This window comes from Spermophilus citellus (genome assembly GCF_964194105.1).
Source record: "Spermophilus citellus genome assembly, chromosome: X".
Taxonomy (NCBI): Eukaryota; Metazoa; Chordata; class Mammalia; order Rodentia; family Sciuridae; genus Spermophilus; species Spermophilus citellus.
In genome coordinates, this window is record NC_138190.1 from 87,167,528 (window position 1) to 87,183,630 (window position 16,103).

Genomic DNA, 16,103 nt, shown 5'->3' on the forward strand with positions numbered 1-16,103 from the left:
TGACCCTCATCCAAAGCCATACTATAAGAAAACAAAACTACAGGCAACATCCCTGTTGAACATAGTTGCAAAATCCTAAACAAAATACTAGCAAGATAAATTCAATGCATCTAAAAAGATCATTCAAATTATCAAGTGAGATTTTTCCCCAAGTATGTAAAGATGGTTCAGCATATACAAATCAATCAAAGTAATATACAACATTAACAGAATGAAGAAGCTATATGCAGTGGTGCATGCTATAATCTCAGATACTTGGGAGGCTGAAACAGTGAGATCTCAAGTTGAGGCCAGCCTGGGAAAGTTAATGAGACCCAGTCTCAAAAAAATAAAAAGGGATGTGAATATAACTCTGTGGTAGAGTGTCCCTGGGTTCAATCTCCAGGCAAAAAAAAAAAAAAATGAAGAACAGAAATCAAATGATCATCTCAGTAGATACATAAAAAGCATTTGACATTATTCAATTCCCTTTCACTATAAAAACTCAACAAATTATATATAAAATGAATGTAACTCAACACAATAAATGCCATATATGAGGAGTGGTGAAAAGTTGAAAGAATTTCCTCTTAGATCAGGTACAAGACAAGGATATCCATTCACATTACTTCTATTCAACATAGTACTAGAAGTTCCAGCCAGAGCAATTAGGCACAAGGAATCAATAACATGAAACCAATTGGAAAGGAAGAAGTTAAAGTTGTCCCTGTTGGTAGAAGACATGATCTTATCTATAGAAAACCTTAAATACACCACCAAAATTGTTAAAAGTAATCAATTAAACAATAACAAAATTCAGTAACATTTCTATACATAAACAATGAACTGTCGGAAAAGGAAATCAAAAAAATAATTTCATTTACAATAGCTACCAAAAAATTGTATTTAGCAACACAGTTAGCCAAGGAGATAAAGCACTTTTACAACTGAAAACTAAAAACATTCATGAAAGAAATTAAAGAAGACACAAATAAATGGAAAAACACCAGGTGTTCATGGACTAGATGAACTTATAGTTAATAATGTCCAGACTACTCATAGCAATCTACAGATTTGATGCAATATTTATTAAAACCCCAATGTCATTTTTCACAAAAATAGAAAAAAAGTCCTAAAATTCATAAGAAGAAATTAAAGACCCCCTAACAGCCAAAGGAATATTAAGCAAAAATATCAAAGGTAGAAGCATCATTGCACAGTTACAATTATCAAAAGCACATTGCATTGGAATAAAAATGAACACATGGAGCAAAGGAATAGAACAAATACTAGAAATAAATTCATGTATATAGGGCTAATTGGTTTTTGACACAGGTACCAAGAACACACAATGGGGAATAGACACACTTTAATAAAATATGCTGTGGAAACTGGATATCCATATAAAGAATAAAATTAGACCCTCATCTCACACTATATACAAAAATCAACTTAAGCCAGGTGTGTTGAGCCAGGTGTGTTGGTGAATACCTGTAATCCTAGCTACTCAAGAGGCTGAGGTAGGAGAACTGAAAGTACAGGGCCAGCCTGGGAAGCTTAATGAGACCCTGTTTCAAAGCTTAAAATAAATAAATAAATGAAAGGGGCTGGGATGGAGCTCAGTGGTAGAGTGTCCCTGGGTTTAATCCCCAACACTGCAGAAAAGATAAACTCAAATGGATTAAAGACTTAAATGTAAAACCTGAAACTATAAAACAATAAGAAGAAAACATAGGAAAAAAACTCCATAACATTATAACATTGCTCTGGGCAATGACTTTTAAAATATGAGCCCAAAACTTCAGGCAAAAAAAGGAGAAAAAAAAAGACAAATGGGATTACATCAAACTAAAAATCTTCTGCACAGCAAATGAAACAATTAATAGATTGAAAATACAAACTATATAGTGGGAGAAAATATTTGACAACCATACATCTGACAAGGGGTTTATTTTTTATTGAATTTAAAAAAAAATAAATGACATTGGAATGCATTACAATTCTTATTACACATATATAGCACCACTTTTCATATCACTGGTTGTATATAAATTATGTTGACACCAATTCATGTCTTCATACATATACTTTGGATAATGATGACAAGGGGTTTACATCCAAATTATATAAGGAACTCAAACAACTCAGCAGTAAGAAAGCAACCTAATTTTTTTAAAAAATGGACAAAAGACCTGAATGGACATTTGTCAAAAGACATACAAATGACCAACAGGTATACAAAAAAATCCTCAACATCAGTAAGCATCAGAGAAATGCAAATTAAAACTACAATGAAATATCTTCACCACCACACATCTGTTAGAATGGCTTATTGAAAAGACAAAATGTTGGTAAAAAATTTAGAGAAAAGGGAATAATTGTACACTGTTACTGGAAACGTAAATTAGTACAACCATTTTGGAAAACAATATGGAGCATTCTCAAAAAATTAAAAAGAGTGCTATCCCATGATCTAGCAATCCCATTGCTGGGAATATATCCAAATTAAATGAAATCACTATGTTAAAGGGACATCTGTATTCCCATGTTTACTGAAACACTAGTCACCATAGCCAAGATCCATCTAAGTTTCCATCAATAGATGAGTGGATAAAGAAGTATATGCATAGGGCTGGGGTTGTGGCTCAGCGGTAAAGCATTTGCCTGCCACAAGTGAGGCCCTTGGTTCGATCCTCGGCACCACATCAAAATAAGTAAATAAAATAAAGGTATTGTGCCTAACTACAACTAAAAAATAAATATATTTTTAAAAAAGAAGTACACACACAATAGAATACTATTTGGCCCTTAGAAAGAAAGAAATATTGTTTGCAGCAACATGGATGAATTTGGACAAATTACATTAAGTTAAATAAGCCAAGCACACAATGACAAAGTACTACATGATCTCACTTATATGTGGAATATTAAAAATATGATCTCATGGAAATTGAAAGGAGAATAGTGTTTATTAGATTCTGGGAAAGTAGGGGGATAGGATGGGGAAAGATTGGTCAATGTATATTAATGTAGTGAAATAGGAGTAAGAAGTCCTAGTGTGCGTTTACACAGTAGGGTTACTGTAGGTAGCAAATGCATACTGTATAATTCAAAAGAAAAAAGGATTCTAACTGTTTCCAAAATATAGAAGTGATGAATATTTGAAGAGATAAATATGTTTATCCTGATTGCACAATATGTACATGTATCAAAACATCACATGGTATACCATTAATAAGTGCAAATTTGGTCAGGAGATTTTTTTGTATCCGTTAAAATGATTCATTTTAAACAAATACAATTTTTAAAAATTAGCTATATTCCAATATATCAGCAGCAAACAACATGAAAATGAAATGTTAAATTCTACACCATTAGAATATTGATAAAACCATGAAATCTGACATCTGAAAACTACAAAACACTGTTAAAAGAAATTAAAGGGCTGGGGATGTGGCTCAAGCAGAAACACGCCTGCCTGGCATTCGCAGGGCACTGGGTTCGATCCTCAGCACCACATAAAAATAAAAATAAAGATGTTGTGTCCACCGAAAACTGAAAAATAAATATTAAAAAAATTCTCTCTCTCTCTCTCTCTCTCTCTCTCTCTCTCTCTCTCTCTCTAAAAAAAAGAAAGAAAGAAATTAAAGAAGTTCTAAATAAATGAAAGGGCAGACTATGTTATGGACTAGAAAATTCAATATTGTAAATATGTTAATCTCCCCAAATTAACCTACAGATTCAGTGCAATCACTGTGTGTGTGTGTGTGCGTGTGTGTTGTGATTTGTCAAGCTTATTTTCAAAATCTATATGGAAATGCAAAAAGTCAAAAATAACTAAGACAATCTTAGAAAAGAACACAAAGGTGATTTCTATCAGCAAAAAGTTATATTACAAAACTACATTAATTGTGAAACTGTGACAGGGTGAGAGGATATTGGTGCAAAGATAAACAAATAGACCAATAACAGAAGAATAGGAAGTACATAAATAGATATATTTATATGTAGTAACATAATTAATCACAAAGTTGACTCTGTAGTATGGTGGAGTAAGAATGGTCTTCTCAAGAAATGATGTTGTGTCAGTCATATATGGGGGAAAATGGGATCTTGACTCCTACTTCACAACATACACAAAAATGAATTCCAGGTGAAATATAAATCTAAATGCAAAAGACAAAACAATAAAGTTTCCAGGATATAGCATATGCAATCCTCATGAAATTAGAGTATGGGACATTTATTTAAAATGATAAAATAAAATGAAAGAAAATATTGATAAATTTATCTTTATCAAAAGAGACCATTGTATAAGTGAAAAATTATGTCATACAACCTTAATATCAAAACTTGATGATGAGGGACTGGGCTTTTGGTTCAGTGGTAGAGTTCTTGCCTCATACGTGTGGGGCACAGGGTTCAATCCTCAACATCACATAAAAAAATAAATAAACAAAATAAAGTTATTGAAAACAACTTGATAATGAAAAAAAATCTTGATACCAAAACTGCTCATGTCTTTAAGATTTAATAACATTATTTAGCACATCAATGTCTGTTTTGTCTTTGGTTTCAAGGTATAAATGACAATATGAGCTTGGAGAACAGGATTACTTGGCATATTTTTAAAATGTTCAAATGTGGGACATAGCTCAGTTGGTAGAGTGCTTATCTCTCATGCACAAAGCTCTGGGTTCAATCCCCAGCATCATAAAAAAAATGCTCAAGTGCACTGATTAGCATAATCATTGTCATATTTCCTTTGACAAAACATATTATGAATACTTCAATTACTGACTCCGCATTTTGGGTCCAGACCACTTTTTACAAATCGTAGACTTTTCACAGCCCAAAGTATATCATATGCTAACCCATGGTGTCTTGGGATTCTTCCTAATGGACTCATAACACAATATGATTATCAAAACCTTTCCTAACTCAATTTATGTGCCATCCCAGATCCACTGGATTCCACCTTCAATCCTAAACCCTGATCAACTGCCTTGCTTCCTGGTCAGAAGAAATACCCCCTGTGGTAACAGTTGCAACTTGAGGAATAAAATAACACAGTATTATCTAATAAGGAAAGAGTATTGCAGCTGTAAACTAGCCAGATTAGACACATAGAAGTAAAATAAAGTTAATATTCTATGGAGTACCAACTGGCTTTTCTTGAGAACTGACAGAGGGCTGGGATATGACTTAGTGGTAGGGTGCTTGCCTAGCTTGTACAAGGCCCTGGGTTCAATTGCCTGAACCACAACAAGAAATAAAAGACAAAAAGAAAGCTGACAGAAAAAAAAAAGAATGATTTTTATCTCCTTCCATTTCAACTGGTTTTAGATGCAGTAATTTTTACATCCTTACTGAAGATAATCATTTGTGTTTGTATTTTTGTTAAAAAGTTATATCCAGATGGATAACTCAACCTGTTGTTTGCTTTTGATATTCCCCTACCTAGTTCCTCTTGACGATTTGTCTTATATAGCCCCCAAAAGTAACACCCAGTAAACATCTGCCCAGGCTCTGTTTTCTAGTTCTGAGCTAGGAAATCACTCAAATGATTAATCTTACAATAAAATGAGCTCGGTAATAAAGGACTTCACCAATATTAACTCAGTACACTGTATCTCAAAAGTAGCAAACATAAAACTTATGTTTATATTCATGAAGAAAAATAATCAAAGAAGGGTAATGAGAATGCATTCTTCGCAAAGTATGCAGTCTGAAAAGATGTGTTGAGAACAGATGTCTACTTTGTAATATACATTATTGTATATATACATTATTCTATATAACAGTTAATTTTTAAAGTAAAAACATTAAAATTGTTAATAAAAATATTGAAGAGAATGTCCTAGAGATTCCTAGTATGATGAAACACCTAGAAGTTATAAGGTAATGATAAATAATATTTGATTACCTGCACTAATTATTTATAAAGGAAAAAAACAAAAATAAAACTAAATGAATTAGATATCCATCAGGTACTTCTATTTCGAAGACACCAGCATCTACCTAAGTTGGCTAAGTTCCCTGAGCACTAAGGAAAAAGCCTTCTATGACAATTTGGATTCTGATGTAAATGGATCTTAGGGAGGGAATGTTCTAAAAAGCAAACACTAAGAATCTGATCTGCTTGATAAATCTATTTCTTACAGAACCATAAATCATCATCAATAAGAAACCCCATTTCACTTGATAGCATGTTATGTCCTCCAGAAGCTTAGAAAGGCTCAATAATTGAGGAGGCTCTGTGCCCAAACAAAGCCCCTCCTGTAACAGCTCCTCTCACTTTTTAAGATGTTAATGGTCAACAGGGTCAGAGAGTGACACTCAGCCCACTCTCAAAGAGAAGTGGAATTACATTTGCATGAATCTGTCAGGATAAAGGCATCTCTGCAGTAGGTCTTCCTTCTCTCCCTTCCCCTCTACCTCCTATTCCTCTCCTCAAACACACACATTGCCCCAAGCCCTTAACACAAGGCCTGAGAAGGCCCCAATGCAGAAGGTGAAGCATGGAGGTACACTACTCTGTGAAGTCAATATCCCTTATCCTTCTTATACCACAACCTCAGGCAAAGCACGCCAGGACTCCACAAAAGCCCAGAGACAGCTCTAGGTAAAAGGTAAGGAGAGTCAGAGTTTAAACACAGAAAACCTGCAGCCTGGGATGTGATGTAAACTTAATGCAAAAAGCTAGCAATGAAAATAGTCATTATCACTGTTTTAAAAGCCATTCTCAAGGGAACAAAGCAAAACCAAAGAGAGTCATACGCATAAAATTTGCCTGAATTGCATCAATTTGCCAAACCTAAACTTGGAATTTCTTTTGAAACAAGGCAAGTAAAATGTGAACATTCAAAAAAGACAACCTGTTTCCTGAGCCTTGAAATATTATTATTTGGGTAACAATTTTTAACAAACTGAAATACATCGTTGTAAAATTGCCTTTGGACATATTTTGGACTGAAATAGACCCTAAACTGCTAGATGAGAAGAAACCAAAATATCAGGATATGCACTGAATTTTCAGTATTGTCTCTAAAGGGGGCGGGCACTGCCTCCTCCCTGTCCCCATGAGCTGCCACAATCACAGTCACAATTCTAGAACTCTGCCCTTCCCAAAATAATTGAGTGACAACCTCCTAAGTGAAACATTAGGACAACTGGGTGTCCTGCCCCACATCTCTTTCACCCAGCACTTTCCCAAAGAGCAAGTTTCTTAGTCTAGATCATAGTAGGCGTGGGACAGCAAAAGTACATGCAAACCACTGAGAGGGCTACCAAACTAAGACTAGTTCCTTCTCAGTCTCTGTTCTGTTCAACAAGGGTTCCAAAAGTCTTGGCATCCAGTCACACCCAGGGTCACCTTATGAAATGACAATTATTATTCTCTATTAAATGCCCACTGGCACATGGCATGGTGCCATGGAAATTAAGTGGTCACCCCAAAAGACACAGAAGCACAGAGAGAATACCAACAACTGTCTCCTAGGAGGAGGAAACACAGACAAAACAAGGGAGAGAGAGCAAAGAAGAACGAAAAGGAACATGGAGGGAGAGAAAAGGAGTAGATTGACAAACTCAGGCATGTGCCTGTCACACTGTGGCTTTCTATTCCACGAATTAACCTCCCCTTCACCCCGGTATAAAAGTCATTTGAGATCTCAAGTTCAGGTGAAAGAACATGGAGCCATTATTATTATTTGGTCCTTATCCCAATTACTCATAATACCTGACACATAGGAGCAGCAAGATAAATAGCAATTTCTCTGTTCCTCATCTATTCACAACTCCTGAACTTTGCTCTTTCCTGTATACCTTTGTGTGTGTGTGTGTGTGTGTGTGTGTAAAGTTATGAACTCAACATAAGAAACTCATCTCCATTGTCACCAAAGAGTGATTATACAGAAGCATTACACAGATATTTGGCTTCATACTAAGTTGTTTTAAAGCAATAAATTGCTCAAGTTTGGAAGGCTACTATCCCTGCTTCTTATTAATCAAGTGATCTCAAAAATTTTACCTCCTTTATTATTATTATGACTTTATGGCGTTTGCCAGTAAATGAATGGATCTGGAGATTATCATGCTAAGTGAAATAAGTCAATCCCATAAAACCAAAGGTTGAATGTTCTCTCTGATATGTGGATGTGAACCCACAATAAGTGGGGAGGGGATGAAAGAAGTTCTTTAGATTAGACAAAGGGGAATAAAGGGAAGGAGGGGATAGAAATAGGAAAGACAGTGGAATGAATATAACATAATTTTCCTATGTACACATATGAAAATACCTAAGTGAATCCCACCATCCCTATCCACCCACAAGAATAGAGTCCTATTCAGAATAAGATATATTCTATGGTTATATGATTTTATCAAAATGGATTCAACTGATATGTATAACTAAGAAGAACCAATTAAAATAAAATAAAAATGTTTATTTAACAAATAAAAAATTTATCTACCTTCTCCAAGTCTTGTTTCCTCTACAATTAAAATATTTACTTGAAATATTGCTAAATGTATTAAGAGGAAGACAAAAACAATGTGAAATGCCAAACAGCACAAATATAGGTACTGCTCATTCCTTTTATTCTATAATATACATGCTATGATAAAAATGCACTGCTTATTAAATCTGAATGCTTTACTATTATTCCAAAAAGGAGAAATGTTCCTCAAGGGCCCTTAGCAAGAACTGAAATTATCTTTATTATAATATTACTTAAATATTTACATTCCTAAAACTAGACATAAGTGCCTTTGCTTACAGCTCTCATACAATGTATAAAAGAACCTGACAAATTAAGAATAAACCAGACTGAAAAACCAAAGAAATATGATTTTAACATTAATTCCATGAGACTAATAGTATTGTTTTGGTGACCCTAAATCATAAACTGCAACAAGAATATGATACTGATGACAACACTGACTTTCTGGATATAATCATTCCTTCATTGGGGAGAATCTGATGACCTAGTCTCAACCCTCTGCCAGTTTCCTGACTCAGACAGCTGCCAAACCACTGTAAGTATAAAGTGATATATTACAGAGCAAGTGCATCCTTTCTGTATTAAGTACATTCTTTTTTGTCATTGACTAGAAACAGAATTTCATTGATTTTCAATGTCTTTGAGTATTAAATGAATGATTTTGCATACTACCAAGAGAGGGAAAGTAAAACTTCCAATTAAACTATGACATAATATTAAAGTGTCAGCAACTGTATGATGCATCATAAATGGTGGTGCACATCTGTAGTCCTGGCTATTGGGGAGGCTGATACAGGAGGAGCATTTGAGGCCAGAAGTTCAGGGCCAGCCCAGGCAACACAGAGAGGCCCTGAATGTAGAAAAAAAAGTAAATATTAAATCATGGAAGAAAATGTTCATCTTGTAATGAATACAGTAATTCTCCTTAGCACCAGGATAGTAAACCCAAAATTTGGCTCCTAAGTCATTAGGTAACACTTAAAGATAGAATATATTGGGCTGGGGATGTGGCTCAAGTGGTAGCGCGCTCGCCTGGCATGCGTGCGGCTCGGGTTTGATCCTCAGCAGATCAGCACCACATACAAACAAAGATGTTGTGTCTGCCAATAACTAAAAAATAAATAAAATAAAAATATTAAAATTCTCTCTCTCTCTTTAAAAAAAGATAGAATATATTTATAAAGTATTTCTTTAAATTAACAGAGAAATAAAAAGTGAACATTTACAAGACATTAATGGGATTCTTGAGAAACCCAAAAACATGCATATTTATTCACAGAATTCCACCAACCCTATATTGATAAAAATTGACAGACTTTATGTCAAAACCACAATAATGTCACCCAGAAATCAGGAATGTTGTAAAAATTAACAACATCCCAGCAAGAAACAATTTTCAGTTCTTAGAATGAAACTAATACCCTATCCCTCAGAGAAATGATTTTTTAAATCTATTTATTAAATGACACTCACGTATGGTAGAATAACACCTTAGGAAAAAATGATAAACCAAGACTATCAGTGCTGTCTTTTAACTGAAGGTGTCCACTTCTATTAACTAACAGATATGTTCCAACACTATTTAGCATGTTGCATATATTCTCACATTTAATTGTATACTATATCATTTGATGTTATATTATCTATGACATACATATATAATTTGAACACATTCCTCCTTTTGGTCTAAATTCTTGTCACACATTGTATGCTTCAAACATATCCATATAAACCCCTCCTATTTTCCCACTCTATCATCCCCTTTATTTCCCACCTAACCCATACCCAAGACTATTACTTCCCATGGATTACACAACAAACTCAATATAGATTACATATAACAAAATACAGTTGAGAAAAACGATTAAAACACTGAATTCATACTTTAGCATTTTAATCATAGATAACCATTCTGATTGGGAATACACTCTCAGAAGGTTTAATGCATATAAAAGTTTTGTTCTTCTAAAAAATGGGATGTACTGTGGAAACAGTAGTGTAAACAGCTTTTCCTCTTAATATTACATGCTTAAATTTTTATGTAATTAAATGCAGACGCCTATTAACATTTTCTACAGCTACAGAATATTTCAGTGTGTAGGTACACCTTAGTTTGTTTAGCCAAATGTCTATGTTGAGACACTTGGGTCAATTCACTTTTTCACCCTTCAAAACAGTTTGAACAATGCACAGCTTCATCCAAGCCATAGATGGATGGGATCCTAAGGATAACATTTCACAAGCTGAATTATTCAGTTGAAGGGCAGGCACATCTTGAACACATATCTCTATGGACCTAGCACCTTGTGTGCTCCCAGCAGCACAGTTTGAGAGTTCTCCTCAACCAACATCATGGGGTGGGAGAGAAGTGGGTCTTTTGCTCTGTGGATCCCAACAACACTCTCTATAGTTCCTTAAAGTCCCCACCCCAACCAACTAATAAAAGAAATCTGATGCAAGCACTAAAAATTTTGCATTCTTTCTTTGACTGCATTTTATTATTATTTCAAGGCAGCAACTCTTTTATCCACTTACATACACACTAGAGTTGGCCAAGAAAAAGAACATGTTCCCAACAAATGCCCATAGAACCATAAAAGAAAACTGGCCTCAGAAATCTCTGTTACCCAGTACCTAGTGGCTCAAAGGGTCTCTTGCTTCCATCCTGTCCTTACCATCCCCAGAGACACCACTGAAATGTCTTGCCTTTACCCTCTCATGCTTGGACTATGGCGGTAACTTCCTAACTGGTTTTCCAATCTCCAGTCAGCATTCTGGCCCCACCCCAATTGGCACCCAACCTGCACACAAATCACCATGTGGTTTTCCTGGCATCCTGTCATTCCTCTGGACATGAAAGGCTTTGTTGTCTCCCAGGGTTAGATAGGCTAATATTTGGACACCCCAGTGTAGCAATCAGGGGTGTTCCGTGGACAGGACTCACCCCAACTCTCAGACCCTCCCCTCACTTGCCTCCCCACATATTGCACTCCAGGCAGGTCAGCCTGCTCCTTGCCTTTCTTCCACCCTCTTCCCTCCTTGAATGCCCTTCTGGCTTTTCTATCTTATCCTTCAAGCCCAGCTTACTTCGAGTGTCCTAGTGTCCCTCTCCTCTGTAAAACCTTCTCTGAGCACTGGTGGAGTCAGCAGTTTCTGCTGCCTCTAAGCATTGATGGGGATGCATACGGCTGTGACTGGATGGCCTAGTTAATATATTTTTGTTTCCATATACCTTGTCTCTTCAAACAGATCATAAACTTAAGGAAAATGACAATGTCTTTTTTCTGCTGCTTAAAGCACACAACTTTATTGATAAGACACAAGTTGTAGACTAACAAATGTAAACCAATACAAAAGTGTAACTAATCATGATGTATACTCACTGTATACAGAGTTACAGAGTAAAAAATAATGTAGGTATCAAGATCAAATCAATAAGCGCTTTCTCTGTACAAGCTCTAATACTCATCTAGCATCCTCAGAATGGTCCAGTCTAAATTCAGCATCAATCACTGTTGATAATCTGCTGTATTCATTATTCCAAAATAGCAGCTGAAAGCATCTTTGTAATATCAGTGAAAACAAAGAATTGACAAAACACATTGTTCCCAAGTGCAAACTTAAAAATTGCCACAGTAATTTTGGGGGCAGACTCCAAATTAGAGTTTGGTTAATACTTTTAGAACTTTTACTTTCACCACCAGATCATTGTGATTTGCTAATGCTCTGATTTTCTTAACACATACTCCAGATTCTTTGAACAAGAAAAAGAGTGAACTTCTGCTGAATTCTTTTCTGGATGATGCAAGCCCCTCGCTTTTTATGTTGTCATTTATATTCTCAAAAAGGGTAAGGATATTAAGAAGAATCTCTCTATCCCATTCTTTATTAAAGAGGGAAATCAATTCTGATGGTACTTTACAACTGACCAGCTCTCTTGTCATGGCTGGATTTTCAGTGAAGTTTATAATTAGTTTCATAATCTGTATCTTGGTGAAATGATTTCCCAGGAATAACAATGCAAAAAAGTCTGGAAAAGAATAGGAGAGCAAATGTTGGTAATGATTAGTCACAGTCATGTTGGTTAACAGTCTTAGTCCAGCCATTTGCACAGCTGAGTCCAGGCGACAGACCATGGTGTCATCACATACTTGACTGATGTATGTCTTAATCTTGCCCTGATTTTCTGCATTCACACTCAAGTTATTAAGGGCATTGTAAGTCTTTTCCCTAATAATGGGATCTTTTGTTTTTATCAGTTTTGCAATAATAGGGACACCACCTAATTCACGTATGGCATTTTGGTTAAATGAATATGCCGCATTATTACCCAGAGTGACCAAGGCTACTTCTTGAATAAAAGGATCATTTGTTCTCTCCAGGATATTAAGGACCTTTTGAAGGTCAGGAGCACTCAGAATATCATCAATTTTATAGGGAAAGTTGAACTTGCCCTTGCGGACAGGCCATGTTGTAGCTGGAACCCTGGTGCTCTTGCTTCGTGACTTTCCCTTGGATTTTCCACTTGACCTGCTCCCAGCCCTAGCCTTGGTGGGGTGGCAGCCTCCACCCCTGCCTCCTGGACAGGGCAAACTTGGTGCAAGGGTCCTATTTCCAGAGATGTTGCCAACTCTAACCCCTTTGCCTGCCTTTGCACTTGCCTGTTCCTTCAGGATATTAAAAAGGGCCTTGGCCTTAGCCTCTAGGCCACCTCCATTCTGGGATCCCAAGTGAGCCTCCTTCTTTATACCTGGATCACTTTCAGGACCCAAGTTTACCTCAGGCCTGGCCTCTATGTCACCTGGAGATTGGGTTCCAGCCCCCACTCCAATATTAGTCTTAGATCCTTTCTCAGGCTCCACCCCAATTTCTGATATATCACTAGATTCTTCTTCTTCTTCTTCTTCTTCTTCATCATCATCATCATCATCATCATCCCAGATTTTCTCATTCTCATCTTTTCCCCAGGTCAGTCTGTATACACAGTAGCAGGCACCAGCCCCGATGACCATGCCAGCTGCTACACAGCCAGCTTCCCTAGTTCTGCCCATGGTACAGCTGAGGTGAATCCCTTAACCCAGCACAGAGCAGGCTTGCTCTGGCCCAGAAAAATTCTTCCAAATAGAAGGTGAAGTCTTCAGCTGCTGAGGGCAGTCGATGTTGCAACTACTGATACAGGGGGACCTAGGAATAAAGAAAAGGTTTCAGGTCATGAACTCCTCCTTTTGTGCCTCTGCATGCAGACAGACTGAACCACCTAACCGCAAACATATAAACCTATGAGATTATTGGCCAGGACTTAGGGACTAGTATCTAGATCACTGATTGCTTTCCTCTACTGGGAAGCTCATTTTGAAAAATTTCTCCATATCCAGACTTTCCCACCTCATGTTCTACAACTCCATCCAGGAGTGTTAAATTCAAAGTCTTTGATGAGTTCCCTATAACCTCTGCCTACCAGATGTCTTGAGGCAGTGGTGTCCTCAATACACAAGCAGGGGTTGGTGCAATTGCTTTTTTCTCTTTGTAGCATCCAAGTGCACTCAGTCCTGTAGATCTGCAGATAAGGGAATAGGGAGGGAGGTGCTGAGAGTTCAGGGGACAGATGGAACTCACCTAGGACAGTACATAATGTTCCTGTTCTGAATCACTGGCCCTTGTCTCTCGTTCCACAATGTTTTTCAGCTTTTGTTACCCTCCTCTCCTCACAGAGTTGGAGCCTTGAAATTATCTTCCTCTCCCTCCTCCTTAGATGATTCTCTCTCCTTTCAATCACTTCCTCAGAAGGTGATGCCACACTCACTTATACTGATAAGGATGATGTAGGAGAGTAGCAACTAGAAGCTAGATGGACCTGAAATGTGTGAAGACCTAGCACTCTGCCCTTGCTTCCCCAACCCCCGCCATCTCAAAGGTACCAGAATATCCTCCCCACTCCCTGCCCAATTATACCAGTTTCCCATGCTAGGGAGCAATGTCCTTTCTTCTTCATCTCGGTTTCTGCCTCCACCAAACTTAAGGACTGACAAGCTTTAAGACTGAGGGCTTGGTAGACAGATCAACACTGTACCCCAAACAGTGAATCGGAGTAAATTCCTCCCCATCCCAACTCCATGCCAGGCCTCTCTTGACACCGGCCCCCCTCCCAACCACCTCCTTGCCCATCTGGTAACTGCAGAGCACTTTCTTTTGCAAGCTCCCCATGTAGAGAGAAGGAAAAGAGGGGAATAAGAAGGAGTCCCAGCAGCCCCCTAGAGTTTAGAATCACCATCATCCTCCACCCCATAGGCCCCAATACCATCACCTTCACTCTGACCTACTTGGATCTGGACAAATTCTCTCCTTCCTGCTGTTAGGGTTGGACAGGCCTTCAGGCGCAGGATTCACAGCCACGGGAGACACAGCAAAGATGATTGACTCAGTGGATACAAGAACAGGTCTGAGAATCCCAATACCAGCCTTTCCAGATTCGAGGTTCTGAATGTCAGGCAGATTTCACCTTTTTGCATCTCACCCATCCCCACTACTCTGGTCTCCGCTGACACCAGCCCTCCAGCTCCACCCAGCATCTCCCCCACCCCCAGCACCCACAGCCCCAGCGGTCGGCCATTTTCCCAGCAAAAACCACACTCCTTTGGAACCACTGGAAACGGGGGGAGGGAGATAGGATGCAGGAGTACAGAAAACTCTAAGAGTGAAAGGAGACCAAAGGATCTCTTCTGTTCCCCTCCCCCAACAAAACTCACTCCCAGTGATAACCATTTTCCCTTGTTGCGGCGCGGGGGGGGGGGTGGCTGGGAAATTGCAGGAGTGTTAATAATAGCCTTAAATTATGGAAAGATCTTCAGTCTTCCCCACCCTTCCAGGGGCTGTGAAGCAACCCTAGCTTTACACTGACCTGCAGGAATTCGTGGTGGATTAGTCTTTGCTCCAAATTCTACAGTGCCTTACAGGGAGAGAGAGAGAGAGAGAGAGAGAGAGAGAGAGAGAGAGAGAGAGAGAGAGAGAGAGAGAGAATATGAATATGACTATGACTATGAATATGACAGTCATCTAGTCACTCGGCCCCAAGACAACAATCCTACCCTTCCTGATTCAAAGCCCTGGGATGCCAAAGATTCCCGCTCCTATTCTGGGGTCTTCCCCGAAATCTGACACTCCAAATTCCACCATTTTTGTTCTAGGAAGGGCCAGGGATCATGCAAGCGTGTGGAGAAAGCACGCCAAGTCTCTTCAATCTCCACCCCCCACTACCTAAAAGGCAGGGATTCCCAGGAAGCGCCCATTCACGCACAGACCTGCTGGGATTCAGGCAGTTACCTCCTCCTCCTCCTTCCCTCCACCGCAGCCAGCTGGTTCTCTAAGGCAATAACAGGGAGATCACAAACAGACCTAAGGAAGACCAGTGTTAGAAGGACGTTTGCACACGTCGGCTCCAGCTCACGTGAGGGCCACGTCACCCATGAGATCAGGACCCCAATTACCACTCCCACCAGCAGTGCGGCAGAAGCCGGCCCTCCCCCTACCTTCCCTGCCACATCAGGTCCTGCCACTCATTTTCCTCTTTACCAGTTCCAGAGACCATAATTAGCTTCTCCTCATGGTTGCAATTTGCCTTTC

General features: G+C 38.2%; 1 protein-coding gene across 7 annotated transcripts; it reads right to left on the reverse strand.

Moving 5' to 3' along the window:
* Window positions 1-11,768: 11,768 nt before the first annotated feature.
* ARMCX1 (armadillo repeat containing X-linked 1) lies at window positions 11,769-15,873 on the reverse strand. Of its 7 annotated transcripts, none has more exons than XM_081278051.1 (5): window positions 15,782-15,873; window positions 15,382-15,429; window positions 14,804-14,851; window positions 13,942-14,040; window positions 11,769-13,667 (listed from the first exon to the last, which is right to left on the reverse strand). In XM_081278051.1, exon 5 carries the CDS (start codon window positions 13,532-13,534, stop codon window positions 12,143-12,145), a length of 1,392 nt encoding a protein of 463 aa, XP_081134177.1. In that variant the 5' UTR covers window positions 13,535-13,667; window positions 13,942-14,040; window positions 14,804-14,851; window positions 15,382-15,429; window positions 15,782-15,873; the 3' UTR covers window positions 11,769-12,142. The 7 variants fall into 7 exon arrangements, with proteins under 7 accessions (XP_081134177.1, XP_081134172.1, XP_081134175.1 ...); XM_081278046.1 differs by having other exon boundaries at window positions 14,804-14,960; window positions 15,782-15,849; XM_081278049.1 differs by having other exon boundaries at window positions 14,804-14,942; window positions 15,782-15,841.
* Window positions 15,874-16,103: the final 230 nt, after the last annotated feature.

Excerpts from the sequence above, each read along its gene's own strand:
- ARMCX1 (XM_081278051.1), bottom strand. The coding sequence starts at position 13,534 with ATGGGCAGAACTAGGGAAGCTGGCTGTGTAGCAGCTGGCATGGTCATC.